This window comes from Seriola lalandi, unplaced genomic scaffold, assembly GCF_002814215.2.
Source record: "Seriola lalandi dorsalis isolate HSWRI2012SDOR001 ecotype SW California unplaced genomic scaffold, Sedor1 jcf7180002052131, whole genome shotgun sequence".
Taxonomy (NCBI): Eukaryota; Metazoa; Chordata; class Actinopteri; order Carangiformes; family Carangidae; genus Seriola; species Seriola lalandi.
In genome coordinates, this window is record NW_019522684.1 from 156,245 (window position 1) to 184,036 (window position 27,792).

A 27,792-nucleotide genomic window follows, 5' to 3' on the forward strand; every position below is an offset into this window, starting at 1 on the left:
TGTAGCAACATAGATTTTATTTACTTTCTGAGCACTGTAGACGGATGTGCACATATTTACCATTTTCATAGCTTATACCATTTTATATTAGTTGCATTTTCAAGTAAAGTAATATTTGTGGAGACTCTTAGTAGTAACTGAGTGAAACAGCAAAACCAGAGAAACTGATTATCCCAACAGAAGTATCAATTCAGGCCATTTCTCCTTTCAAGTACAATTCTCAACAGCACCATTTCATGGGCTTGATGCATAAATTAGTTCTTAGCTGTCTGTTTTTTTTAGCAAGAAAATACATGTCTCTGTCAGTGTGACGATACAAATATAGATTGTTATCTTTAAATGATGACTAACAGTCATGTTTGGCGGTGGGGTCAGATGCTGCTACCTGAGCACTATATATATATATATACACACACACACACATATATATATATATATATATATATATATGCCTGTCAAAGAACAGAAAGTGGCTTACTGTAGATTTTGTACATGCAATATCTATGCATTCACATTTAAAAACAATCAAAGAAAAGCATTCTATGGCTGAAATGGTTATAAAATTCATCATGAGATTCTAAGATGCACATTATGCTACATTATACAGTATGCTGTAGGATTAATAACAATAGGCCTGCAGGAGTACATGAATTCATAACAATTATGTTGAGTAGCAGGCATTCCACAAGGTGCAATCTGACATCTTTTTAAACATGAAAAGTATTTTAAGAACAAAATAAGGTCTTGCATTTGAAATTACTAAAAGTTTGAAAATAGTCACATCTGTTCAGCAATACAAAATGAAATGAACATCCACCCTGTTTTCCTAAATCATAGCTTATATACAAAAGAGAGGATGCCACTTTTAGTTTGAAAAGAGTAACAAAGAAAAAAATGGTGCATCAAGTCTAGTCCAGGTGACACTGGAGAGCCTGGGGGGTAAATTGGCATAGAGTACATGCTGGAGGCAGACAGTGGCAAAGGGAAGTCCTGTAAGTGCACTAAGTAGAAGCTAACACCCTTCCGTCCTTCCTGGACACCTGTTAAAACAGCTCAAGCTCATTACTTCTGGCATCAAAAAGGTGGTGGGCCGATGAGGGTGGTGTATGTGTGTGTTTGCGAGTGGGTGGAAGGGTATGTATTGGAGTATTGCTGAAGAAGCCCAGAAGAAGGGTGAATGCGGCTCACTCCACTACGCTCATCAGTCGACATACTCCTCCCTCGATGGCCAAAGACTGTCCAGGAACAGTTCCGGGTGGTAATCTGGATATGTGTGTCTGAAGGCAATAAAAGAACACACACAGGACACGTACACAATGAGAAAAACATCCAAGGACAGATACACATACAGAGGCAGGGCTACACGGGAAAAAGGAAAAATTAACAGGGTGTTGATCTCTTTTCTGATTTTCACATCATATGTAGAGTACATGTAGGAAAATGAAGGCATGGATAATGAGTATGATTTTTATTATTATAAATCATGAAAGCAAAAAATAGCAAATTGTATAAAAGTGCTGCAATGGTGTAGATGTTACCAAAGAAAAGATAAATATGAGCCAGTAAATAAAAGCCAATAAATCCATTAAATATAAGGTTCATCACATGCACTTCCCAGCAACTATTCAGGGACAAGAACAATTAATTTCTACATTGGGAATCTAACACTACTACGTTATGCATAGATAAATGTAAAGGAAGGGATGTATACCTATCACATTTCAAACTGTTTTTTTATTTTATTTTATTTTTTTACAGTATTTAAAATCTACATTCCTTGAGCTAACTTACCCACAAAAGAAATTCAACAGTACAACTACAAAGTCAACCATTAAATTTTGGTCCAACATGTTCTGGAACCAAGTACACTTGGGATCTAACTTGTCCAAATGTGGCATTATGCTCAGTCCATGGCTAGTACAGGAAGTCTAGTAACAAGCTAGTGATCAGGTTCTGATCAGGCTGGCTGTTCTGGCATTAAGCAGAGCTATGGAGTCATATCTCCAGGAAACTCCCAACTGGGAGATTTTTGTGTCTGACACCACACAGCTCACAGGGGCTTATGGAGCCACCTAAACCCCACAACCACAATGAACATTTTAACTGCTTGCTTGGTAGATATATTTTTCAGAAAGGATGAATCTCAGTTAAAACTATTCAAATCTAATTTCAATAATATCATGGATGAGGGTGATAGATACAATGCAACCAGAAAACATGCATAGATAGGACTACTGCTGCTGCATCGTCAGAGTATACAAGTATGAAGATGCCAAGTGAGTATTTATAGAGAGAGGGAGAGAGGGTAAGTGGAGAAAGAGAACACACTGCTTATGTGTTGTGTTTGACCAGAGATAGAGAGGAGTAGTAAGAGGAGGAGGGCAGGGGCAAACACAGCTGTGAAGACGGGAGTGATACTTCCACTGGGAGATCAAAGGTGACTGACTCTCCCTGTGCCAATAATGGCTGTCATCCTCTTTCCTCTCTCTCCACAGAGGCCAGCACTGGCTCCAGCCTTGGGGAAAGAGTCCATCCACTTATCGACTAGACCACTGAACTGGCCTGACATCACTCTTTTACTTGCAGGAGACTTCATCTCCACTGAACTTATTTTTGCGTAGGCCTGAACTATGGCCCCTGGCACCCCAAGGGCAACTGCTGTCACTACAATGGGACAACAGCCAGACAAGGGCGTGCACACATGGCAGCACTCTCAGGGGCTATTATGCCTGCAGTACTGGTTCCAGTATTCATCTTCTCGCCTTCATCTTCTACAGATGAGGTTAAAGAAAGGCCTTGTTTAAACTGTTTTGAATGAAGGTCCATAGCTGAGTCATAATCGACTAATGGTGACATGCTAAATTTTTTCCTTCTGATGTCTGGGGAAAAAAACTTTGCAATGTTCTTTTAAATTCCTACTGCATTGAATACACAGCTGAAAATACAATAGGCAAAATTAGCGGTTAGCTGTATGACTTGACATATATTTTGTAAGAAAACTGTTTCTGACAGTGACACCAATGCACCCTGAACCTCTAAGACCTTAATTTTTGTTTCAATCTTGACAGAATGGACAATGTGAATGAACAGGTGGGAAGAGTTAAGGGCTTACTAAACCAAACAAGTGAGTAAACACGCCGCCGCAGCGCTAACAGCATCGAGTGCCTCTCACATGCCGTGGTGCTGGTTCATAAGGCACAGAGCAGTGAGGATGAGCAGCCTCAGAAGTCACACAACAGATGTCCTAACACTTCTGTGACACCACACAGTCTGGTCAGCATCAGACAAATAACTCCACAGCCTCACATGTAAACACTAAATAACAAATTATCCATACAGTTTTTATGTCTATGGTGCCAACCTTTACTGTCGCTCTGAGTTCATGCTTGGATTATTAGTCTGCAGCTGTTTTGGATTGCATGAAGAAAAATCTTTTGATGATTCTGCTCAATGTGATCAACAATACAATACAGTTCAGTGCCAAAGTACTTAGACTGAAACTTTGTTGTGGTCTCTGTGCTCATCCCAATAAGTAGGCACTGACATAAAAGGCAGCTTTTTGGTTATTTCAGTGGGTAATGGTGTCCAAAGTATTATTAGCACCCCAATCACAAACATGATCTGAGTATTTGAACACCAGTTTATAAGGATTTTAAGATTGTCTGTTGGGGGCTGCATCTCCTTTACAATGTACCATATCATATCCTGTGTTATCATTTTCTTGCTTAATGAATCCTTGTCATGGAATCCATGTTTACAGAAGCAATGTAAAATAATTATAACTTCAGCGAGGTAGAAAGAGGAGGAAAGAAATGTAGAATTAAATGATAGTTGGGCTAGATCGACAGAAATAACAAAAAAAGAAGTCACGAAAATCTACAGTGAGGCCATTGTCAGCTTGTTACCCAGTGATTGAAGTGACCACATGACAGGACTACAGCTGAGTCAAAACATAACGTGAAAAACACAGTTCCATTGTATCTTTCAAAGAAAAACAACATTCTTTGGTGATATGAATGTGTTTAGGAGCTGGAGAAGCCACACATTAACACCACAGTGTAGGCCAACGGACAATTTTAGCTCTATGACTATGCTGCCGTTTTTGTGTTGTGGTTTTGAAATTCTTTTCTTTAAAAAACAAAAAAAACAATTATATGCTATTTATTCTCCACACGAGATGGATAATAAAAACAAAATGTCCCATAATAAAAAGCATTTTTCGTGTAACATACACAGCAGACAATAACCAGGAGGACTGAATTGCATGCCATTTGATTTTCTCTGGCCTTACACTATTTGACCATCATAAGCTTTATAGTGGTAATGATGAGAGAACTGAGCCATGGAGCCAGTGCTGTGTGTCCTACACTTCTTTTTCATCTGTCCAATCATGACAAACAATAAAACAATAGTACAACTGTTTCAGAAGTGCGAGAAAACACGGCTTGATGTTCTGATGTCCTATCCAATGCAGACACAGGTGACTGAATAAAACCAGACGCTCTTCCTCTGCAGCACTGCGGCTTTATATATACATATATACAGTGCTCCTATTTTACAGTAATGTCAAAAGGATTAGGACACAGACTCAACTTTCCCAAGAAATAACATCTGACTGAAAAGTAAGAAAGAACTGAGAAGAGCTGCCAGTACAGTCTGTTTGGAAAAACTGACATCCAACACATTTTTGACTGAGCTGCATGCTTCAGTATTCCCCTGGATTTATATTGTCAGAAAAAATATATACAAACAAATCTGAGACTTAAAACACTGTGAAAGAGAAGTAGATCTGCTTCAATACAAATCCAGTCTGACCTCTGTCCTACATACTCTCGCTACTGTGTATCAGTCCTTTTATGTTCTTATCACAGAAAAGCAGTGGAAGATGGACTCTGACTGGCTGGGTAGAAACGCCCAGTGGGATGCTAATAGGAATGGGAGGAATGTCTGTGGAATAGCAGCTGAAGCGCTGGATGACTCTGGGGCTATATGCTTTGCAATCTCTGCAACTCAGTGTGCTGAAAATTTGTACATGCTTGAATGTGAATGAATTATTCAGACAGCATATTAATGTGCAATGGGAACACTAACCTTATCAAGTTTTGTTCAGCAAGTGTTTATGACAACATAATCAAGGAAGTCCTCACTAGAAGAACTTGTTAAATACTGCCTGTTCATCTGCAGCCTAGTTACCAGCATCACCCCTCATGTGCACTGGTCCCAGAGAGACTGTGAAAGATGGCGAGATGACAGAGACTTAAAGCTTCTCAGGAGGAGTGAAGATGGCACCACAAAATCTGCCCAGAGCCTCCATGGCACACAGACCACTTTCTAGACGGCAGGACATAGATGCATTAAGGTTCCAATCTCTGGATTATTGACTAAAGAGAGAAAGCAGATGCTCTCCTATAGCATCCCCTCATATGTTGGCAGTAAGCAGAGGCCTACTCTGGGCCCACCTGGGGAGCAGTGGGTAAAACCTTGTTTTGTATCGAGTCTAGAGGAATGACGGACAGAATAGCCAGATTCTCTAGTATGCAGACGGTGAGAGCCACAGAGGCACACAGGGGCTTCGCAGCCTCAGCCCCACAACTAGCTGCTCAGTCTCTGATGCAGTGTGAGGTTTGGTAAAGCAGCTGTGTTCTTGGCTGCACTCTCCAATATCACTGTGTCACCAGTGTCACCAGTGTCCCCCCCCCCCCCCCCCCCCCCACACACACACACACACACACACACAAGAGGAAGTGGATACCCTATCCCAGGAGATCCAGAAACTGATCTCAAACCAGTGGGAACATTAATTTTATAAAGAACATTGTGCATGCACATCTTAATGAAGTGATGTTGGGCGACTTCCACAATAGAGGCACTCACTTTAATGCTTCTGTGTTGCCTCGACTCGAGGTGTTTCTGCAGTTTAAATTTAGAGGGACAGCTTGCAAGTGCTATAGATTGCTGGATTGCTGCTCCCTAGTTCTTTACACTATATCTGTGAGTCTGTGGACAGAAGAGCCTGAGTCACTGTGGCAAAAAGTACATTTCAGAAAAGTGGAATTACTGTTTAGTTCATAAACAGGTGACCAAGCTCTCCACTACTATCTAGGTCTGGTTAATATCCCAATATCGTCTGCTACACCGGTTACAGGATGTTATAGCACTTAGATACCACTATACTCCTGTATTTTTCACTGAGTCAATTATAAATGCAGTTGCACGTCCATAGTGAGGCTCCATGATGGTATTAGGTTTTTCAGAAAGTAGGCATCATGGAGAAAGTGACATAATAGGTTTGTGTCTACTATATACCGCAAGTAATACCACCCTCTGCTCATGCCTGTTAAACCTCCAACTGTATATACATTATATAAGAATGTAAACAAAACAAAAAATTACAAACAAACGATTGAAATTGCCCCTTGAACTGAATACAGTTCCCTGTGTTGTCCTCACCACTTTACATTGGCACAGGCGTGAAAGGAGAGCTTGCACGCTCACATTCCACCACAAAGCCCAATACACAGAGCACATCAGAAAAATATGCAGATTGATACCGATATCCCCGGTGGGCATGACTTTCACTAAACTTTATGGTACTTTATGACCAGGTAGGGCCAGAGAGGGGGAGTGACGATAGAGAAAGACCAAGAGAATGGGTGAGGGGGCGGGGAGACGGGAGCTAGGGCAAAGACTTTGAAATCTGAACCAGGTTTGAATAACAGTGCCCTCTCTTCATACCGAGTGACAGCGATACATTAGCCAAACAAATCAGTCTGAGTTGAGACTCCATGTAGAGCTGGGAGACCAGATTATTAAGTTCTCTTGCTTAAGAAGACACAGTCTGCTTCCAATCATACTATTTCTGTAGTTAGAAGTTTTTTTTGTAAGTTAAAGCCAACCTCAAATATCCATAATGTAATAATTTATTTATCACACCACTGTAAATGTAATGTCTACTTCTGCAAAGATTTTCAGTCTCATAATCTAAAAGCCAAGGTCATCAGCACATTACATGCCAAACAAGAAAGCAAGCACAGGAGGTGCAAGGGAAAAATTCTTGCCTACAACCACAGGGAACTGGGGTTTGTCTTGGTTGTGCCTTCAAGTGACACAAAAACCTTCAGTGTTTGCAGGAGAGAAGACTGGTGGTGACTGATATAGCACTTCATGTGCACTAGATACACTAGCAACTCCTACTGGTTGGAAGTGTGATCTGATGGAGATAGCGTGAACCTGCACATTAAACCCTCTTGGTAAAACCCATCGCTAACAGGTGAGAAGCAGCAGCTGCACCCTGTGTATCATGGGAGGCAGTAATCTCTAGGATAGATACTCTCACCAGGTCAACAGGTCTCAACAGGGGAGTCAGCAGGGACAGGGCCTGCAGTTTACCAGGAAGGTGAAGGAGACAGGACATAGACGACAATCTAAATCTCTTATGTAATAGGTGAATAAAGAATGAGTAAGTTGCCAACACATTGGCAGCGACTATTAAATCAACATAAACTCTGACTTGTGCATGAACTAAGTTGAATGAAACAATTACCACAAAACTGGATTTTAAATAAACAAATTATGATTGCATATATCTTTTCTAGGATTTTTTTGCTCAACACACTACATGTTAGGTACATGTCAGAAGTATAATGGAGTGAAACAGAAGCTAACAGGCCTCTGGAGAGAAAAAGAGAATTAAAGTAAGCTGACAACTTCACAAATCAAATCGCTAGCGTATGAGTCTTAATTTTGATACTGGTCCAGATAAAAATGAAATTTACTGTCCATGACAGGTGACCTGACCAATATATCACACATCCTTATATGACAAATTGAATCATTTCTTAAGAGGAACTGTCAAACAACAGCCAGGAGTCTCACTCTAATACACAGAATTATACTTCTGCAGTCTGGCAGAGAATACAAATCTGTCATGTTATTGAAACCAGGATTTCTAAATGATGTTTTTCGTATTAACATTGTTCATCCTGGAAAATATGATGTAAAGCAGTCTTCATAAAAGTCAAATCTATGACTTTAGCTGTAGGTGAAAAAGGGAGACAAACTAGTGCCCATAAATTACCCAAGGAGCAGATTCAATTTCAAGCTACTGGCACTGGTCAGTGATGCATAAATATCATACAATGCATTTAATAAACTCTGTAATATGAGCCTACACCCATGTACTGTGTTACAGTTTTGTTAATGAGGTAAGGATGTCTATATTCCTATATCACCTCTGTGTATTTAAAACTCAGTTGAAGACATTTTGCTAATTGGGAAGCTCACCTTTGCTTTGCTATCTTGGGCAGACATGTAGCCAACACACATGCTCTCTGTGGTGTGACTCCATAGGAACTCCACTGTGAAAACATACAGATAAAAAAGTTCATTACAGAATGAAAAGGAGAAAATTAATTACAAATATACATGCATATAAATGTATTAGTATAAATAAAAAGATCATGCAGCCAGAGGGACAGATGGGGAGGGAACAGACTATGTAGCTTCACTAAAGTTCAGTCTTTCCATCTGCCAGAAGAAAAAGTTTGGCAGGTGACTCAGCGTGCTAAACTGCAGTAAACTCTGAGCATGCCCATTATTATGAAAATATATGACTTGCAGTTGTGACATAACTGCAGAGGAAGTTAGAACTTGTGGGTTGGATGAGAAACTCAATTACAGTACCAAAAGGATGTGGCTGACATACTGTTTATTCTTGTAAATCAACACAGAGCCCTTTGCAGTCCACAGTAATCTGAGGTAGTCCACAGTCTGCACAAAGGCTACGCTCCGTAAACAGGAGCATCAAACAGGGTCTGTACATCACTGAGGAAGCAGCACTTTGGAAAATTTTATTATTCAGGCTGACATAATACACAACATAAATAGCGTTTCACTTCACATTTGCCATCATGTTTAATTTGAAATCAAGATGTCATCCCCTCCTACACTGGGGAAACATCTGCTCTACTTTGTCTGTGAACTTCAACTCATCCACTGGTTTCTTTGGAGCTGAGGGTTCGATACACATCATGTTAAAATTAACGCAAAGGGCAAAGGCCACTAGCAAGTCATATGGCCTCAAATTCCATGATGGTGGCTTTGAGAAGCGAAGGAGTGTTCTCATAAGCTCCAGGTAGAGAAATCACATCTACCAATACAATCAGCCAAACTGGGCAGCGTTCAGAAGGCCTCCACTTGTCTGAAGATTAGTGGTTGATTCCATAGTGGGAGGTCCCTGTTTGAATCTGAGATGAAGGGTGTGAAACCAGAGCCTGATTGTGCAAGTTAAAACACAGACCACCCGCAAAGAAAGCCGCAGTGCCTCCTCCCCCTCCTCCTGACTATCTGAGGGAGGATTTTGAAATATTAACAGCAAAATCTCTGACTACCATCAGCTGTAGCATGAACGTTTGAGAGTGATCAGGCTTGAGATGATTAATGTCTTACCCAGTATACCCTGAATATTTTGAGAAGGCTGAGCCTCCACACATCTGCAGCACCGCAAGACAATTACTCCACCCAAAACACGATCCTCGCTGGCCAGAAAGGGTGAACCTGGATACAAAGAAAACACAACAGTTTAGATTATTAGAAATGGCATAAATATGGTAAAATGACAACTCTTCTCAATCAATGAAATCTCTAGTATACGTTTAGCTCTCCACTGTAACACACTGAACCAAGGATAACACGTGAAAAGACCAGACAAAACACAGCCCCATCAAATGAAGGTGATCAATGAGAAACAAAAACCTTCCATTCAAGTTGTTTGCCTTTTTTGGCCAAGTTAAACAACTGAAAGCAATTATTCTATCCTGATATATTTATCTTATTTAGCAGACTGTTAAATTAAAATATTTCACTCCATCTGTATGGGCAGGTTTTTAGCACATAATAGGTTAATGACAGGTAGTGTCATTTTTAATTTCTGCACTATACTCACCAGTCTAACACAACATTTCATTTAAAAATAGTTAAAAATAGAAAAAGACCTTAAAGCTTGCTTTAAAAAAAAAAAAACAGCAGAAAAACTCATTGTGTGGAGTGAGAAACTTTCTTCCTCCCTGACTAAACTTCAGAAGAAGCAAACTTGAATGAGGTGTTGTGTATACAAAAAAAAAACTTGGATTGGCTGATTACTGTGAGCAATAAAAGAAAAGAGGGTTTGGTTTGGAAAAGAACAAACTAAAAACAGCTCCAACATGTTTTGAAATGTCTCCTCAGAGCAAGTAAAAAAGAACACAGGACCAGTTGATGAAAATATTGTTGTGTCTGCATGCCATTGTTTCTCTGCTGTATTTCGCAGATTTTGGTTCCATGTTGTAATGTTCCCTTCACTCTATAAAACACTTTTTTTAGTGTAGCTTGGACAACATTCACACAAAATCCTGGTATTTGTTCTACATTTTAAAAAGGCTCTTAACTTTCTTTTGTTAAATATTCCATAACAACTCAGACATACACTCACCAAACACTTTATTAGGAACACCAAACTAATACTGGACAGGGCATCCTTTTGCTCTTAAAACAGCCTCAGGTCTTCGTGGCATAGATTCCACAAGACGTTGGAAACATTTCTTTGATATTCTGCTCCATGTTGACATGATTGCATCATATCATTTCTGCAGATCTGTCAGCTGCACATTCATGCTGCCAATCTTCTGTTCTACCAAATCCCAAAGATGTTCAACTGGATTCAGATGCCTGCTTCAGCACAAATCTGAAAGGTTTTTCCCCATCTTCAACTGTCTAGTTTTGGTGAGCCTGTGATTTCTGTTCTTGGCTGACAGGAGGTGAACCTGACGTGGTCTCTGCTGTTGTATCAAATCTAAAATTCTTTCCTCACTCTGATGTTTGATGTGAACATTAACTGAAGCTCCTGACCTCTATCTGCATGTTTTTATATGCTGCACTGCTGCTGTATGATTGGCTGATTGGATAATTGCTTGAATAAGCAGGTGTACAGGGGTTCCTGATAAAGTGCTTAGAGGGTGTATATGCCTGATGTAAACATGACAGTAGTTCAGTTATTGCCTTAATGTTCACCATCATCTTACCCATAAAAATAAAATAAGGATAAATTATTGAGTATGTTGGTGTGTGTGTGTGTGTGTGTATCTCTTTGGCAGGTGTTTCAATACAAAATTACACAAACAGATATATAAGTACTGATGGCATTTTCATTTAAGATATTCTATTTAGAGAACCTGACTTGAATGAAGGTGGAGTGAGCAGCCTCCACATCAGAGACACTATCATCAGTGCGCCTGCTAAGGCAGGATTTATGGAGCTTTGTTTAACTTAATGTGCACCTTGAAAGGAAACAACAGAAGAATTAACTTTTAAATTGACTTGATCCAGCCTGTCCAAATGTCTTGGTGTTACAGATGTCCATGACAAAGCCAAACTGGGGCGGACTTCTAAAGGAGGCCAGAAGAAGGCAGAAACCACCACATGTTTCCACATGTCCTTTCTTCCTCTGCTGTCTTCTCTGAACTATCCAGTGGTCATTCACAGGCGCAGCAAACACAGTTAACAACAAGACTTTCTAAAACTGACCACTTCTGAGAATATGGCAAAAAAAAATTACATCTTCACATGAACTTTCAACAAAACAACTGACAGCCACAAAATTATCTGTGGCTGTCAGCTATAATGTGTGGAACATTTGAAGGCCCTGTTTAAAGGGTGAAAAAGATCCATAAATCAAAAGCCGTTTCTTCTGTACTGTTATTTCCAATGTTTCCAGTTGTTAGCTCATTCCTTATGTTATGCAACATCTGTTTATTCGTTTTATTCCCTCTGTGCATAAGTATGTTTGTCGCAAACACGTTCTTGGCAGAAAAATCTACGCATACGGAAAGGAGTGGGAATCGGGCTACATGTGGGTCACTCACTGATGAACTTGTTTTGCATAGCCTCCAACAGTGCTTGGTGGGCATCTTCAGACTGCATGGCAGCAGAGCATTCCCGTGCCAGCATGGTGCGAATCAGATGCTCTCCACAGCCTGGCAAAAGACATACAGACACACTTGAATCTGTAACATTAACTTGTATTAATTCCCTTTGTTGTTGCAGGAACGCATGCCTCAATCAGAACTGTACAAAGTCTCCAGTGAGTTAGCTTTGAGAGAGTTGTAGCACATGTAGTACAAACCATTCACGCCCAAGAATCTGAGGCACATTAAAAAAACAAAAAAAAAAACAGAAAAAAGAGTTTTAAACCTTCAGTTGTGTAAGGTATTAATCATATTTTGATGTTTCACATCTTGATGTTTAAGTGAATTTTGAACAGACCAGTATGCACAAGCACTTCTTGATTACCATTTGTAATAATATGCTTTGATATTAGAAACCCATTAAAAAGATCACATTTTTCCAATATATCTTGTCATTAAGTTACATAATGGAAAATATTGGAAAATGAAAGGATTTGCTTTTTCAGCTTATACAACACATTTAGTGCTACTGCAGTCATTTTGGCACCTTCTCTGTGTAATTAAGTTTTATTATTTCAGGTAAAGTTGACAGCCCCTGGGGGCTGCCAAACACAGCTGCCTTGCTCAAGGGCACACTGACAGTAATTGCCGAAGGAGGGTTTAGGTTTCACATTCAGTTCTCCTGCCCAGATTCCCAGCTGGTCTGGGAATTTGAAATAGCAACCATCCAGTATTACTCTCTAAACTCTGTGCTCTAGCTGGCTCTCTGCATAACTGCAGTGGGTGCGTGCATACCTGCAACATTTATGCATTAATGTTAATAGGATTGACATTTATATGTTACCATAATATGTGTTTGTGATTTTCACAGTTTGGCTTAAATGGCCAAACACCAAAAGTATGTGGCAGGTAAACAAGAAGAAACTATTTTTATACTGACTAACTGTGGGGAGTAAAGACATGAAACTGTGGTGGGATATAAGTGACTGCATGCCAAATGTAAAAGAATTTCTTACAGTACACAGAAACAAAACTGCATATAGTGTAGGAGTGTAGCGTAGAAGTTGTGTGCATGAACATTATATTCATGCTAAAACCCAATTCTATGAATTCATTCAAATGAAATCAAAGAGGTCCCAGCAGAGTGTGCTCCAGTGGACCCTAACCCCCTGAATCTGTCTGATGCCTTTCAGTTATGCTGCATGTGGTATACAGAAAAGCCCAAGGAGAGAAAATATTAAAACAAACCAGGAAACATAAAAAGAATGGGCAGTTTTTACATATGTCTCACCTTGCCCTCTTCCACTTCCAAGTCAAAACACAGCAGGTGTGCTTTTTTATATCTTAGATAATGTGCTATGTAATGCTTGAAGGACTAATATTAAATCCAAAACCTTGCTGTTGCTGCAAAGGAAATGACAGATATTGAATACATGCTGCATGCTTACAAAATGATCTCTCTCATTTGTAAACTCTGCCCATACTCAGGAAAAACACAAGAAATCTAAAAGTAAAAACAAAACACATCTGGCAAAAGGTCTTGTGAAAACCCATAAAGACTTGTTGTTTCTATAAACACAAATGAAGGCCTCATAAAATATCAGGTAACTACAACAAAACTGAATGCAGGTCGGTAACTGTGGAGATCAGATGCCTTGAGCAATTTGAAGTTCTTTTTTAATGAGAGCAGAATATCAGACTGGCCAGGTACTGTGCCTTTTGCACTGTGTTTACCATAACCCACTTGTCCCAGGGGAACTGGATATTATGGCACCACAAACACAGTTGAGGTGGAACCGCAGCAAGAAGCCAAGACTAAGTCAGAGAGGCAACAGAAGAGAAATGTAAAAATAAAGAGGCCAACAAGCGGAGATACAGTATGTGACAGCCAACAGCACCAAGAGTAAACAGTGAAGTTAATGGGCTGTTCTCTGACTGGCCACAGCAAAGAAAAGGCCAGATGAAGCAGTCAACGCATATAAAACACAGACCCACATGAGCTGAATATTACAAAACAGACGAGAATGAGGGGTGGGAGGTGGGGTGGAGGGGTGGTGGGGCGAAGGGAAGAAAGAGTGACACACAGGGTGAGGATCATACTCCTCATGTCAGAATGAAAATCATTGTTTTTCAGTTTCTTTTGATGAGAATGCCTTTCATGTTAGGAAATTAAAAACAGGTGCTGCACTGGAACACACATTATGCTCCCCATACCCATAAGGAAATCATCTTTTTTTTTGTAACATCAAAGGTAAAGCCACAATATAGGAAGAGAGGATGAGATGAAAATACTTAAAGAGCAAATATCTACACTTCATCTACTCGAATAATTGATGAGCAGTAGACTATTACCAAGACAGCGGTCTTATACTGCTTGTTTAGTATAATAAATGCAGGATAGATCAGTTGAAATTAGGCCAGACTACGTAAGTGACAGACCTTTATATTTCATAGATACAAATGTACAGAACTAAATTCAAATCACTATTTACAACACTATTTACTACCGAGTCAAACCATCTGGATGTAAACAATACGTTAAAAGATTGGTTGCCTTTTCTTGTTTAAATTAAATGTGCCAGAGAGTATTCATGCACTGAGGCATACATTTTTTAGGGCCTTCAGGATAGCACACACTGTTTTGGGCCTTTTAGAACTACAGTTGTGGTTACAGTAAAAAATTCGTTTCCTAAGCATTGTATATATTAAATAATAGGTTTGGTGTGCCTGTTTTTGTTGTTACACATGCCTAGATTTCTCACTGATTGCTCATCATATGAACAGGCAAGCTTTATGGTGCAAAACGCTGGCGATATTAGTGGTACATATGACTCAAACTTTAGCGTGTCTGATCAAATCAGCTCATCTGCACTGAGATGCATTATGCTTCAGATCCACATCAAAAGATTTTAATGTTCCCCAGAAGCTATGTCGCAAATGCCTACACATCTTAAAGAAGTGGGCTAATATACTGTAGCCTCTCTGCCTCACAAAATCGTATAGTTCAAAACCAGCAGTGTTGCTTTCAGCTAAAAGAGATATGCAGTTTCATCTTTAGAAACACTACGGCATGGTTGTATACATTGTATAAAAACTTTCAAGAAGAACACAAGATGTTTTTGAAATGGTAGATTGGTCCTGGAAGCAAGGGATGTCTTTGTCCAATTGACTCTCTATATCAGTTTAAATCCCAAAGGGCCAGTGCTTCAAGAGATACCCTCCATGCTCCTGTGTGTGCTGTCAATGCAGATTGTTTTCTCCAGGGCTATTGTCACACACATACATTCAGTAAGGTCAAAGATTTTGAAAGGTCTGTTATTTTTCACTTTTAAAGATAGTTCTTACAGCTATCTTTTCATCTTCTTCTAACATCCCAATGTAACAGTGATGGATGGAATTTAATGGATGTAACAGAAACATCAACGTGTTTTCAATCCAATCATCGGCCCCCAACACGGCTCAACTTTGTATTAATTTTCACTTCAAAATCTTCTGCGCTACAATTGTTTACATTTATGTAAAATACCAGGGATTTTACAGACAGACACTGGTATTATAGCATTAAGACGAACATCTCACGCCCGCAGAGACGCTGACAATATACTTCCTGTTACTCAATAAAGTTTGAATCATGTTATGATGTTAGCCAGATGTTATGGTATGTCTACATGTCACTATCTTTAATTAACAATTAAATGAATTACACAACCAAATACTCTAATGGCCTACTTTACTTTTGAGATGATTCTGGGCTAAATTTGTTGGATACATTTTTATTTTCTCAAGAAGTCTTAAAAGTCTCAAAAACAGACTTTAAAAGTTAAAAATGTCCCCTGAAATTGATTATTTGCTTGCTGTAGCTTTGAATACATCCTGACATTTTAGGTAATTTTCATAAAGACTGATAAAAGACTAAAATGTATGAGGTTATAGTGCATCTCAAAGGGACTTTGAAATGAATCTTTCTATCTTTAAATATGAACTTTAAAATTGTTCTGTGTGATAAACATGATAAATCAAAATCTAAGGTATCCAGGGCTGTCTAAAGAGCTGTGATAAATTATTGACAAGCTTTATCAGATTGTAAAAGCTTAAACCCTGTTGACCACTACTACTCACAATAGAAAACCAGCATGCCAGTTGGATTAGTTCAGCTCTTCTGCATGAAGAGAAACAATAGCAACCACCTACTTCCTCCCACTCCTCTTCCTGAAGCTGACACAGCAGAAAGACAGAAAAGGGAGGAGGACAAGCAGTATCTGACAGGTGACAGCTATAAATCACCACCATGGCACAATGTGTCTCGGTTGTGGGGTTGTGAGGTCAGTATAAGAGGCTGTCTACAAATGAAACAGAGAGACAGTGCCAAAAATCTGAGTTATACACTTACTATACGTGTACTGTACTTAATATACAGTTAGATATTGCAATTGTTAGTAAAATCAGAAAAGAAAATACCGTTGAATGCAGATCTGAGTGAGAACATTTCAAAAGCTCAATAAAAGTTTTTTTTCTATCGCTTCTAAACTTTGTATTGGCAGAAGCAACTTGTTAACCGTCTTTTTGAAGCAAAACATCTGTTTACTGTAAATTGCAGTCAACAATATCCAGAGGCAGCAAAGAACAGAAGCTTTTGATACTGTAAAATCTGCATGAAGTTTAAATTTGTATATTTAGTTTTAAAAATTGTTTTCAGTTTGGATTATATTAAGATTTATAGCTCCTCATATTGGTAGAATGTTGGTAGAATTGTATCTCCCTTACACACCCACAAAAAACCTGGTGGTGTCACAACTTGCTCACAATGGCACACTGTGGCACATGTTTAATTATTTTAAAATATCTTAAAACATAAATAACAAAGACTGATGATGGCCAGCTAATATACATGCATCACTCTTCTTAGTTTAACCATAAACATTAAATAATTATTGAAAGGTGAAGTGAATTTTGTGACACAGAAAGAAAATACTACATAAACTTTACATAACCAACTTCTAACAGATTTAATTGCCTTGTATAATACCATCACTTATACCAGAGAAATTATGATCTGGATCCAGATAACTGCACTTGAAGTTTGCAAATGTACAATCTTTCTGCTGCGCTCACAGCAGTTCCCCTTCCATCATATCTACAGCAGGTGTCCCATGTCAAATGTCATTGCAAATCCAAAGAGCTTTGCAATGCACCTGGCATGTAGCTGACCAACAAAGAGTGGGGAATGATGACTCAATCACCAGAGGAAGTGACTGATGAGGATCACGCAGCAGGAATGGTTGGAGGTCATTGGAAAGTATTTCGAAGCTTTTTGAAGCTTGACTCACTGTGGCTAAATAAGAGGCTCACATTAAATATCTGTCTCTGATTCATATCATCTCCAAAACAAAAACGCAGGCTGGTGGTAAACATTAATGGTGAGAGGAAAGTCACGTACTGCAAAGTCGGTTGTAGAGAGTGTGCTGGAGTATACCTGAGGTACTCACTGCTGTAGAGTAAGGGTTCATGTTACAGGCATTTTCAGCCCAGCAGCCACATCCATAATGAGCAGCCTGAGAAAAGAGAGAACGTTTTAGATACAACACAGTTATACTGTTGTTTAATATTTGTTTTTTAGCAAAAAATCTCAAATAATAACTGGGAGTAGGGCATGCTCTTGTACAAATAAAAACACTTCAAATCCTATAATAAAGTCTGGAGTGGTCATTTCAGCCTAATTTACATTTCCACATCATTAACTACACTGAACAGCATGCCATACTCACTACTGTATTGCTCTGAGCCTCAGGTTTTTTAACATTAAAAGTGTTAATGAGGTTAAGGCAGTAAATCCTGTTGGTTCACTCATTCTATTCAGCCCCCATTGTTAAGCTGCTGATTTTTTTTTTTTTCCAGTTAAGTTACTGTTAATGCAAACTCATAACTTCCTGCAGCTGCCTCTACGTAAAAGACTTCCAGCACAGAAATGTTTTACTGGGGTTGTTGGGTTTGCATCACCATTAAAAAATGGGGCACACGACATGAGGATGATCAGAGTGAATTTTACTGTGGTAGATAAAAAAGTTCAGCTCTGTTAATTACATCAAACAGCAGCAATAGCAGAAAAACACAGCAAAGGGAAAATAAAGCTGGTGTGCTTCTTTTGGTAACACATGCTTGCTGGCAACTCTTATCGGCTGCTTTCATCCTGTCTAAAGCTTCACTGATAAGTTCATTTTTGGCCACTAGAAAGCATAAGACTCCATAACACACAGTCCTGGCACATTATCACCTTCATAAGTTGTTAGTGTTTAATGTGCTGGCAAGAAATTGCCAACAACTTTTTTCACTAGCATTGTGTTTTTATGGCCCCTTGAAGACAATCCACATACCAAGCTTTTTTTTTTGAAGCATTTTTGACATTCAACACTTGCTTGTATCATGGATACGCTTTTGTTTAATCAAATGTATCAATCCATACTGACTCCAATACATGCACGTCACCACAGGGCCCCCGTTCATTTACACTAATCATTTTTTCCTCTGGCACGCTTCATACAGTGTGATCTACACAGACAGCTGTTGAAATTACACAAATCTTCTGTAGTTGATATGTTGTCTACTTCCCTCTTCCCAGTAAAACCAATACATGGTGGCTTTTTAGCTCCGTTTTGGTTTCCACCAACACCTAAGAAAAACAGCTGCTGTCTATAGATGCTGAGATGTTTCACTCTATTCACCAACTAATCAAACATTTTCTGTCTGCTGTCGGCAGTTCATTGTCTGCTATTCCTTGAAATCTTCTGTTTTTTGCTTAAAATGGCTGCCTGAGGAAAACAGCAGCAAAAAAGCAGAGCAGGCTAGAAGCAGAGTTGAGTGACAATTCAACAATTCAAGATTGACAATTCAATTCAAGGTCCATCAAGATAAGCAATCATTTAACTCAGCTTTTAAGTCAAAACTATTGATCAGTGCTGTTTTCACCAGCATTTAGTGCCTGTTGTGTATTGTGCTGATGTGTTTTTCCACCTGTCGATAAGCAGGGCCATAGATTCAGATCATTTAGGGAGGGAAAAACTGTTTTTTAGTTTTCAGCTGCAATTATTCTGAGCAGTATATCATTAGAATTTGACACAAACTACATGTAGGTGCACATTAATAATTTGTTCTCATAATACAGCACTGTATAGGCTGTGTTCACAGAATAAATAAGAAATTATACATTGTGTTACTAAATATATTCAAATAAAAAAGGAAACACTGAAATAATGACATGACATACGTTTCCAGTGATAGTGGTCTCAAACAAAGGCCTAGTTTGATCTTTACTTGAGTCACATAAAAATTTACTATTTAATGAAGTTGTTATGAGGATAAAGACATGGACAGAGAAAAAAAGAGGGTCTGACTACCTGGCCAACCCTGCCGGAATGTTTCATGGCCAGGCCTCCGCTGGACACCGCTGCAGCTACATTCCCTTCCAGGTCTACCACCACGGCTCCCACAGTGTCAAGACACCCTGAACCATTTTCCTACATCACAGTAGGTAGAGGAGTCACATGAACAGAAAAACAATGCATATATACAAATAGGCATTTTCAAATGGAAAATGTTCTCATGTGAGAATTCAGGCAAAACAGAGGAGCAGAAATCCAAACATTCACATTCTGAAGCAGAAATATCTTCTCTGACTAAGGACATTTCCAAAACTAGAATTACTGCCTGGTTGTTGTGTGCCTCCACAAGTGGTCAAGTTGCGGGAAATATGATCGCAATCCCCCCCTTCTACTCCTGAGTTACAGTGTTGAATAATGGCCAGGAAATCAAATGTTTGTGTTAAATTGTGTCAAATAAGCAAATGAATTCTTCAATTATGGCCAAAAAAAGTGTTTTAAATTCAAACTGACATTGACCTTTGACCAATCTCTAATCAGGTCATCCAAGTAAGTCCAAGTCAAAGTAAACGTTGATACCAGATGTAATGAAATTTCCTCCAGGTGTTCCTGATATATTGCATTCACAAGAATGTGACAAACATGCGGTCACAGTGACCTTGACCTTTTAAAACAAAAATCTAATCAGTTCATTCTTGAGTCCACGTGAACATTTGTACCAAATTTGAAGAAATTCCTTCAAGGCGTTCCTGAGATATCACATTCACGAGATGGAGGAACAGCCTGAAGACATAATGCTGTAAACAGCCCTGGGCTGTCGCCAACGCAGAGGCATAATTTACTATGTACTGCAGGAATTTATGTGTCACTCTTACTTGTCCTTCATATTTCATCGAAAAAAATGTGCTTTTGTGATTTCAATCAGCTGTTTTCATTCCCTGATTGCAGTTTGCTTTGGAAGTGACTTGTTTGTGAACCATCATGACTCAGACTACATGATAAATTCAGTTCTACAGGGTAAATGTGTAAAATGCCATCATGATACATGATCAGAGCTCCACTCCTACCAGTAACTGAGGAAGTTCATTGAACCTTGGACTGAAGAGGCAGACAAAAAAAAAGAAACAGCATTTCTCATCTGTTGTATGCTCCCCTAAACCAGTCCTGTCTCCAAGATTATGAGGTAAAAATGAACCGGAGCCAGCCATTTCGAAATGCTAAAGACTTCTTGTCACTCCGTATCATTGTCCTTGAATGAAAAAATCCACAGTAAATAATGACTGTGAAACTTAAGGGCATTTTGGAATTATAATGATATGCTTTCAATTTTCCTAAACAATACAGCAAAGATACACCATCATGAGACAGGTGCTTATATTGCACCAAAAAAAAGAATGGAAAGATTTTATTGCTTGGCAAAAAGACAAAGGCATATAAAAGAACACTGCGTATGATAATTATAACCAGATTTGATGCAGTAAGGTTTTTTGTTGATTCCACAAGTAAAAGCCATTCTTGATACAAAAAATTGGTTATTTCCTCTTGACTAGTAAAAATGAACAATAAGGATGATGCCAAAGTCCTGTTAAATACCCTGAAACTCTGATCAGGGCATGCATGTGAACACTCATGGTCTGAGTATCAGATATGTCCATGTCAGTGTTAGCTTAACTGCACAAATGGTCACATATTAACCTTTAATGGGTCAAGCAGTTCTTTGTAAACATGTAAGAGACAAATGAGAACAGAGGGCAAGTCAAACCTTAAACTCTCATTTGGCAAACTCACCATTTGACACAAAAATCAATCATGTATTACTTGAACATGCCTAAGTCAACAAACAGTCCAGCTTAGTTGTTAGTCTTTGTTTTTATGGATATATCATTAATATTGAGGATTGATGTGACTGAACTAAATAAACAATAATTCTGTTCAAAAACAGGTCCAATGAAGCATTACAGGCTTTGGCCATTTACACGTTTTACTCCATTTAACACAACTCACATCTGAACCAAGACAAACTCTCCCACCCTCTGCCGTGCTGCTGCCACTGCTAGGGACTTTCAACTCAGCTCATCATCAAGCCACTCTCTACTTGTGCTGCTCAGGGCACTAACACATTGCACTACCTCTTGTCAACACTTTAGTTGTTTCTGGGAACCATCTGTGCAACCTGGTAATGCCATTTCATGACCCTGTGAAAAGTGAGATCATAACTGTCAAAATATATCTTGATATCTTAGATGTGGAGAGTTGTTTAATTCCTTTCTTGTATAAAATACCATATTCTATTTGATATTGAGTTTGTGATGAAGTTACACCATTGGTCGCTAATTACCATGCTAATTAGGGTATGTCTCTTCCTCAATTTTGTCCCTTGACCATACACGGTCCAGTCATATATTAGGTTTTAACCTAGTCTTGTTAAATTCAGTCTAAAGACATATTTCCTCATACAAAACTTAGAATCTGGTTAAGAACCTGTTGAATGGGCTGCAAGCATTATAAAACTGACTTAAGGAGCACACCAATTTCATCACTAATAACAGCCTCGACAGACTGAGTAATGCAGCCACAGTCATGTTGAATTTTGAGTGAGGCATGTGTAACCCTTACTCTTACTGTTGCTACTGCTGTCCCTTCTCACCTTTGTAGGACTTAAGTCTGAAGTCTGATTTTATATGACAAACTTTTAAACACCTAATACCTCTGGTTTCTTCTCAGCACATCGTCTCTTTTAATGTTTGTTGCATTATTGCATTACTGTTACAGTTATTACATTCTATTTGTTTTGTTCTTTTCTAAGGATCAGTGTAGAGGTGCAAGTCATCTACGCTTGCTGAAAGAACTGTTACTTGATTTGCAGGAGTTGCCTTTCAACCTAACTATATATTGAGATTGGAGCTGAAGGCATTTTTATGAAGAGTAGCGGAGGGATTAGCTGAATATTGGTTGTCTAGGTCTCAGATCGCATCTGATATTTCTGTCAATTTGGATTGCTGCGATTTCTTAAAATGGAAGGCAAAAGAAATAATCTGTCTGCAAAGTTAAGCCTTGAAGGACTCTGATGTATATCACTGCCAATATCTGGTGAGTTGTTTATTTCAAAGAAAAACTGAACTTGTGTAATAAAAAGATCTTTGCATTTGGATTCAGGTAACAAGTATGAGTCAATTGTCCAAAATTTAGAGAGTGGTCTACCATGGGGAAAGCTGATTTCTTTGGCGCAATGGTCGAAGTTTGGTTCTTTTCTGCACTCAGTGTATTTAGTAGAACTTACCTTAATTAACTTATTTACCAGAGAGACCAAAATTTTGGTGCAAGGCCAGATTCGGCCAACTATTTGCTGACCACTAGTACAGAAATTTGAAATCAGTGATGCCCCTGGTAAGCTGGTCAGAACTATGCCTATTAAAAAGCATGATGTTGACTGCGAAGAATACAACTTCAAAATCAGCAGGAAGAGATGGGTTCATTCTTACTGAAGTGATGTAGTTGAGAAAGAATACACTTAATGCTGTTAAAATAAGCGTTCTTACTGACAACATAGTACTCACATTTTCACTTGATTGTCTTCTTTTCTTTGTCTGATTATGTCCCATGTCCATTTTCTCTGCCAGTTCCATCTTTCTCTTGTTCCTCTTGTACGCAGATAAACTGAACTCTGTGTGTGACAAAATAATCTCTTTCTCATGCATCCACATAAGTTTATGTTTTTTAAACACAGTGTTTTGATTCAGTTTTGCAGCTACAGATAATGCATTTTAGATGGAAAATTATTTCTGAATCAGTGTGCCAATACTTACTGGTGGCCATTTTCTCTGAAGGGCACGGTGGTATTCCATGGCTGACAGCCCAGTCATGTGCTCCTAGCCCCACTAAAAAGCTAAAAAAAGAAAAAAAATTAACATGTGGATATAGTCACATCAATACAACAATAATTAATAACCATGATAATCACCAGGGTGGTATTCTGCCAGCTGATAGTTTCCCTTTCTGTGCTTCACTCAGTAGACGATTTGCAACTAACACTGGGTTCTTAATACCTGAAGGAAAAGTCAGAATTATCACAGAGCTAGCGGTTCATTCCATATGATTATTTTACAGTGTAAACAAATATGGGGAACATAATGGATTTTCTTAACTTTCTATGTATGCTGCGTTTGATGCTGTCGGTGAACTGAATACGATTTTCATTTTTGTAATACATATATAGTTATTTTCACAGGCAGTGTATTCACAGAGTTTACTACGTAATATTGCACATTTTCCTTTTTTGCCACTGTCACACAAGCATACCTATAAGTGCTAGTTTGCTTTTAGCCTACTTACATACATCCATACAAAACACACGTTTAAGTATACATTTCTAAACCAACAAAGTTTCATTCATTTCATTCAATGCTGCCTTAACTCCTGGGTTGTTGTTTGGAATAAACACAAAGTTCTTTTGAAAGCCTTCATGGAAAAGTAACCGTGAGTATGACAATATGAGTATAACACATTATTAATTAATTAAATTATTTATTTATTGGTTGCCCTCAAGGTAAAAAATGGGTGGTCCCCCATTGTAAGGATTTATGATGCCAATTCTCTCCAGCGATCTCTTTTTGACTTTGAGAGAGTAGAATATAAATCAGTAAAACCTATGACAGATAGAGGCTTGGCTCATTGCCATTACTTCCAGCTGACTGAAGTTCACAGCCACAACAACATAGCAGCCTTATATAAATATCAACACATATGTAGTAACTCACCACTAATAGCGCCTACAGCTCCATAATGCAGTGACTTCCCGTCCATGATGCTTGCATCACATTCAATTTCTCCAGACAAATTAAGGTTGGAACCCATGCCCGCGTTTGTAAAAGGAGAATCCTGAGAACAATTAAGACATGCAGAATCTAGAATAAATCTTTATTTGCGATGAGCCATATTGTCAATGTTAATATACTGAAGGAATGTCATTCCTTTGTAGACAGTTTAACCAAGACAAAAAGGATCACTAAGGTCCTTAGTCTTAATGTAACGGCATTTTCCCCACACAATACAGAGTCTGTGCTGTAGTTATAACTTTTTTACACAACACTTGTTCTCAATCTGCCTGGGTGCAGAGACTGCACAACAGAGCATATGGTTATTCTAATCTTGTTTAACCTTAATTGATATCTTAGAAAAACACTTCTACACTGCACGTCTGTACATTTTTACAGCTGCAGAGTTTGTCAGAGTCATTAGTTCTTATTCCAACCCTGTCTTTAGGTAAACACCTTCACATGTCAAATGAAGCTTCTCATCCTTACTGAACACTTTTGGGATGTTGTCTTTTTAAGTCCAATCTGGGCCTAAAATAATTGTTCTATATTCTGTATGTGGATTGGTATTACATTTAGTTAAAAAAAAAGTCAATAGAGGTTGACTTCATATCATCAAGCGTGGATCATAATCAACCCACCTCAAGTTCAACCAGTGCTGCTGCCACTGCTTCAACTGCAAGTGCCCCAGCTTTGAGCTGGTCCACAGCCTGTGAAAGACAGATGGAGACATCTTGTTGAAAGCACAACAGCTTACCTGTCAAAACACCAAATACACCCTCATGCTCATTTCAGTATTTATACAGTACTTTCATCAAAGTCAGTTATGTAACACTGTGATAAGATACGGACAGAAATTAATTATTTAACTTTTTCCATGGCACTACTTTGTTGTTTTCTAGCCCCTACGTAATCACACTACAATGCATTTACTGGATTACCTATATTTCCTGCTACTCACAAACACAAAAATCTATACCTGAAAACATAAACTCCATGGGAGAGGTAAGGAGGATTTAACATTTATCAAAAGCTCAAACTATTGTAAAGCAAGGGTGATGGAAGTACCATGGGGTTATTTTTCTGTTGTAAGGAAGTAAGGAACTTGAAAGGATGGAAGGAACAATGAATGAAATTGAATACAAGTAAATTCTTGATAAGAACATACTTTAGAGTCCAATAGAACAAAGAATTCCCTTCCAAAAGCAAAAATTATTTCAATACAGCCAAATGAAAACTGGAATAACTTTAAAACAAGAACATGGAAGTGCTTCAGTGGTACAGCCAATACACAGATCTGAATCCCACTGAAAATTTACAGAATGACAGCTGTTCACAGATGCCCCTCATCCATCATTTGCAAAACATTTGACACGTGTCAGGAAAAACTACACACTTTCTGAAGACACTGGACCCATTGATAGAACAAGAGCAGACCACATCTGTGTGCAAAAATGTAGCAGAGAAAAGTTTAAACACACTTCAGTATTTAGCGACTTTCAGTTACCTAATTGGTTGTGACATCTGACCAAATTCTATGGTCAGAGCAAGTAAATTAACTAACTGGGTTGACTTCTTTTTATGGATGGAAGCATATTTATTCCATATTTACGACATAAAGAAAAAAACATTTATTTCTGTTTGATACTTGGGTCACAGCAGAATTCTTTGGTAATAATATTTTGCATTAATTTAAGCTAAATTTACATTTAAATACAATGTTAAAACAACGTTATTGTATTCTTTAAGGAACGCTCCAAAATGCTACTTTAATTGTTGACCAGTGTCATTTCATGCTGTTGCTCTGCATTCAGAAAATATTTAAAAGATTGAATACTGGGAAGAACCACATTATTTGGATTGAAATAAATCATATTTTACTGACATTCCATACACATACATATACAAGTTATTATGGTAATATCCATAAAGTAAACTTACTCGCTGGCAGGCTCTTTTGCACACATGCTTGTACTCCTTGGCCTTAGATTCAGAATGGTATCCTGCTCCTGAGAGCAAATAATGGGGAAAAGTTGTTTGACCATTCATAAAGTGATGATAGTTGTCCTCCTCAAAGAAGGATGCTTACTATTTCTCTTCTTTCTATTTGTTAAGTAAAGCATGCACACTTACCAGCATGCACTAAAACAAATCCACCAACACCTTTTGTTTTTTGATTCTTGCTTGAGTCCTGTTTTTTGGACCATGCGTTGGCCAGGGGAGAGGAGGGTTGCTGTTCTTCAGCAGAATTCATTACACTTTCCATAACCCCTGCATAACTTGATAAGCCTATCATGGCCTATCAGACAGTGGTAAGAAAATCATTTTCATGGCACACCTGTGACATAAAAGGAAATACAAACATTACACCTCAGGAATAAAAAAGACATTTTTGATTGATTTGCAATATGAAAAGAGACTCTTGCAAAGCAACATGGTGGTTCTTAGCCAATGTTGTATGCAAAAATTTGTGCAAAATTTGATAAATTACATACGTTGTTGTTTTTGAAGTGAATAGAGCTAAATACCCCTGCAGCAAAAAGACATTAAAATGAATCTTTTTTTACTTAAAATTAAAAATAACTACTTCGCAACACCCCAACCCGAGCCCTCAAAATCCACCAAGAACTACTTCAAGAAACTCAAACTGAACCTTTGGAGGAGTCCTCCCAGTCCCTAATCCTGAACAACACTGAAAAAATGTGGGTGGAAGCTAAACATGCTGTTTGTGTCAGGCAGGCTGAAATATCTCAGAACTTGAAGTGATCTGCAGGGTAGAGTGGGTGAATATTATCAAATCAAACATTAGTGGCTACAAAAAGCATTTGCAAGCTGTGATACTTAATAACAGGCTACATTTACTAATATACAACATTACATTCACGTAGTAACATTCAAGCACTAACTAACAAGTACAAAGACCATGTAACTAACGGCCAACCTTGTAGCTAATGTCATCTGACAACATGATATTTATGGTCCACAACATTACAATTCAAAGCTAGCACCTAATATTATTTACTTAAACATTAATGATATCATCCATCTCGTTAACGTAATTTGGCGTTATCAACTTTCCAAACAATTTCTGTTGGACAGAATGTGTCATTGCGCATGTCACTTTACAATTTGTGCTATTAAACAAGCCTTACTTAGTTTTTGTTACGTCTTTACTTAACGAATAAAGAATGATATTATATATAAGACAAATAAGTTATCTCAAGTCAAGCTAACAGTCTTGTGGTGTCGTTAGCTTGTTAGCTAACAGCTCGCTAACAAACAAAACCATCTCAACTTACACTTTTCACTCCTCTCCTCTCAGCGACACAACCGCCCGCTAACCACGACGTAACCTGGCATATGTTAAACACACACGAACGGTAGCCGGACTCATAAATCAAACTAAGACAAACTTTGCTGTCACACACTTTCAGTCCACTGTGCTATCCATAGCTAGTTAGCTACAGCATACATAAGTACTTCCTGGTTCAGATACACGTTGCTAAGGAAGTGCGTTCAATGCAAACATTGGTACACGTGGATGAAGCTGCACAAAAACTTAGATATTGTTGGAAAAAATTAAATTGAAATACGTTTGCAAGTGCAAGGACATGCATACACAAAATGCATACACACAAAAACGAATAAATTGGATTGAAAACGTAC

General features: G+C 38.5%; 1 protein-coding gene across 2 annotated transcripts; it reads right to left on the bottom strand.

Moving 5' to 3' along the window:
• tasp1 (taspase, threonine aspartase, 1) lies at nucleotides 1-27,606 on the bottom strand. 2 transcript variants are annotated; one of them, XM_023400109.2, is made up of 14 exons: nucleotides 27,426-27,606; nucleotides 26,260-26,464; nucleotides 26,068-26,135; nucleotides 24,768-24,836; nucleotides 24,070-24,190; nucleotides 23,274-23,358; nucleotides 23,119-23,198; nucleotides 22,870-22,976; nucleotides 19,331-19,450; nucleotides 17,413-17,491; nucleotides 11,898-12,008; nucleotides 9,448-9,555; nucleotides 8,284-8,357; nucleotides 1-1,277 (listed from the first exon to the last, which is right to left on the bottom strand). In XM_023400109.2, the coding sequence occupies exons 2-14, from the start codon at nucleotides 26,420-26,422 to the stop codon at nucleotides 1,185-1,187; spliced, it is 1,278 nt and encodes a 425-aa protein (XP_023255877.1). In that variant the 5' UTR covers nucleotides 26,423-26,464; nucleotides 27,426-27,606; the 3' UTR covers nucleotides 1-1,184. The 2 variants fall into 2 exon arrangements, with proteins under 2 accessions (XP_023255877.1, XP_023255876.1); XM_023400108.2 differs by having other exon boundaries at nucleotides 17,377-17,491.
• Between the last annotated feature and the right edge of the window lie 186 nt (nucleotides 27,607-27,792).

Coding starts and splice junctions, on each gene's coding strand:
- tasp1 (XM_023400108.2), bottom strand. CDS start 26,422: ATGATAGGCTTATCAAGTTATGCAGGGGTTATGGAAAGTGTAATGAAT. Junction 24,191..24,767: donor CAGCACTGGTTGAACTTGAG/GTGGGTTGATTA, acceptor AATTGTTCTCAG/GATTCTCCTTTTACAAACGC. Junction 19,451..22,869: donor GAAGACAATCAAGTGAAAAT/GTGAGTACTATG, acceptor ACTGTGATGTAG/GAAAATGGTTCAGGGTGTCT.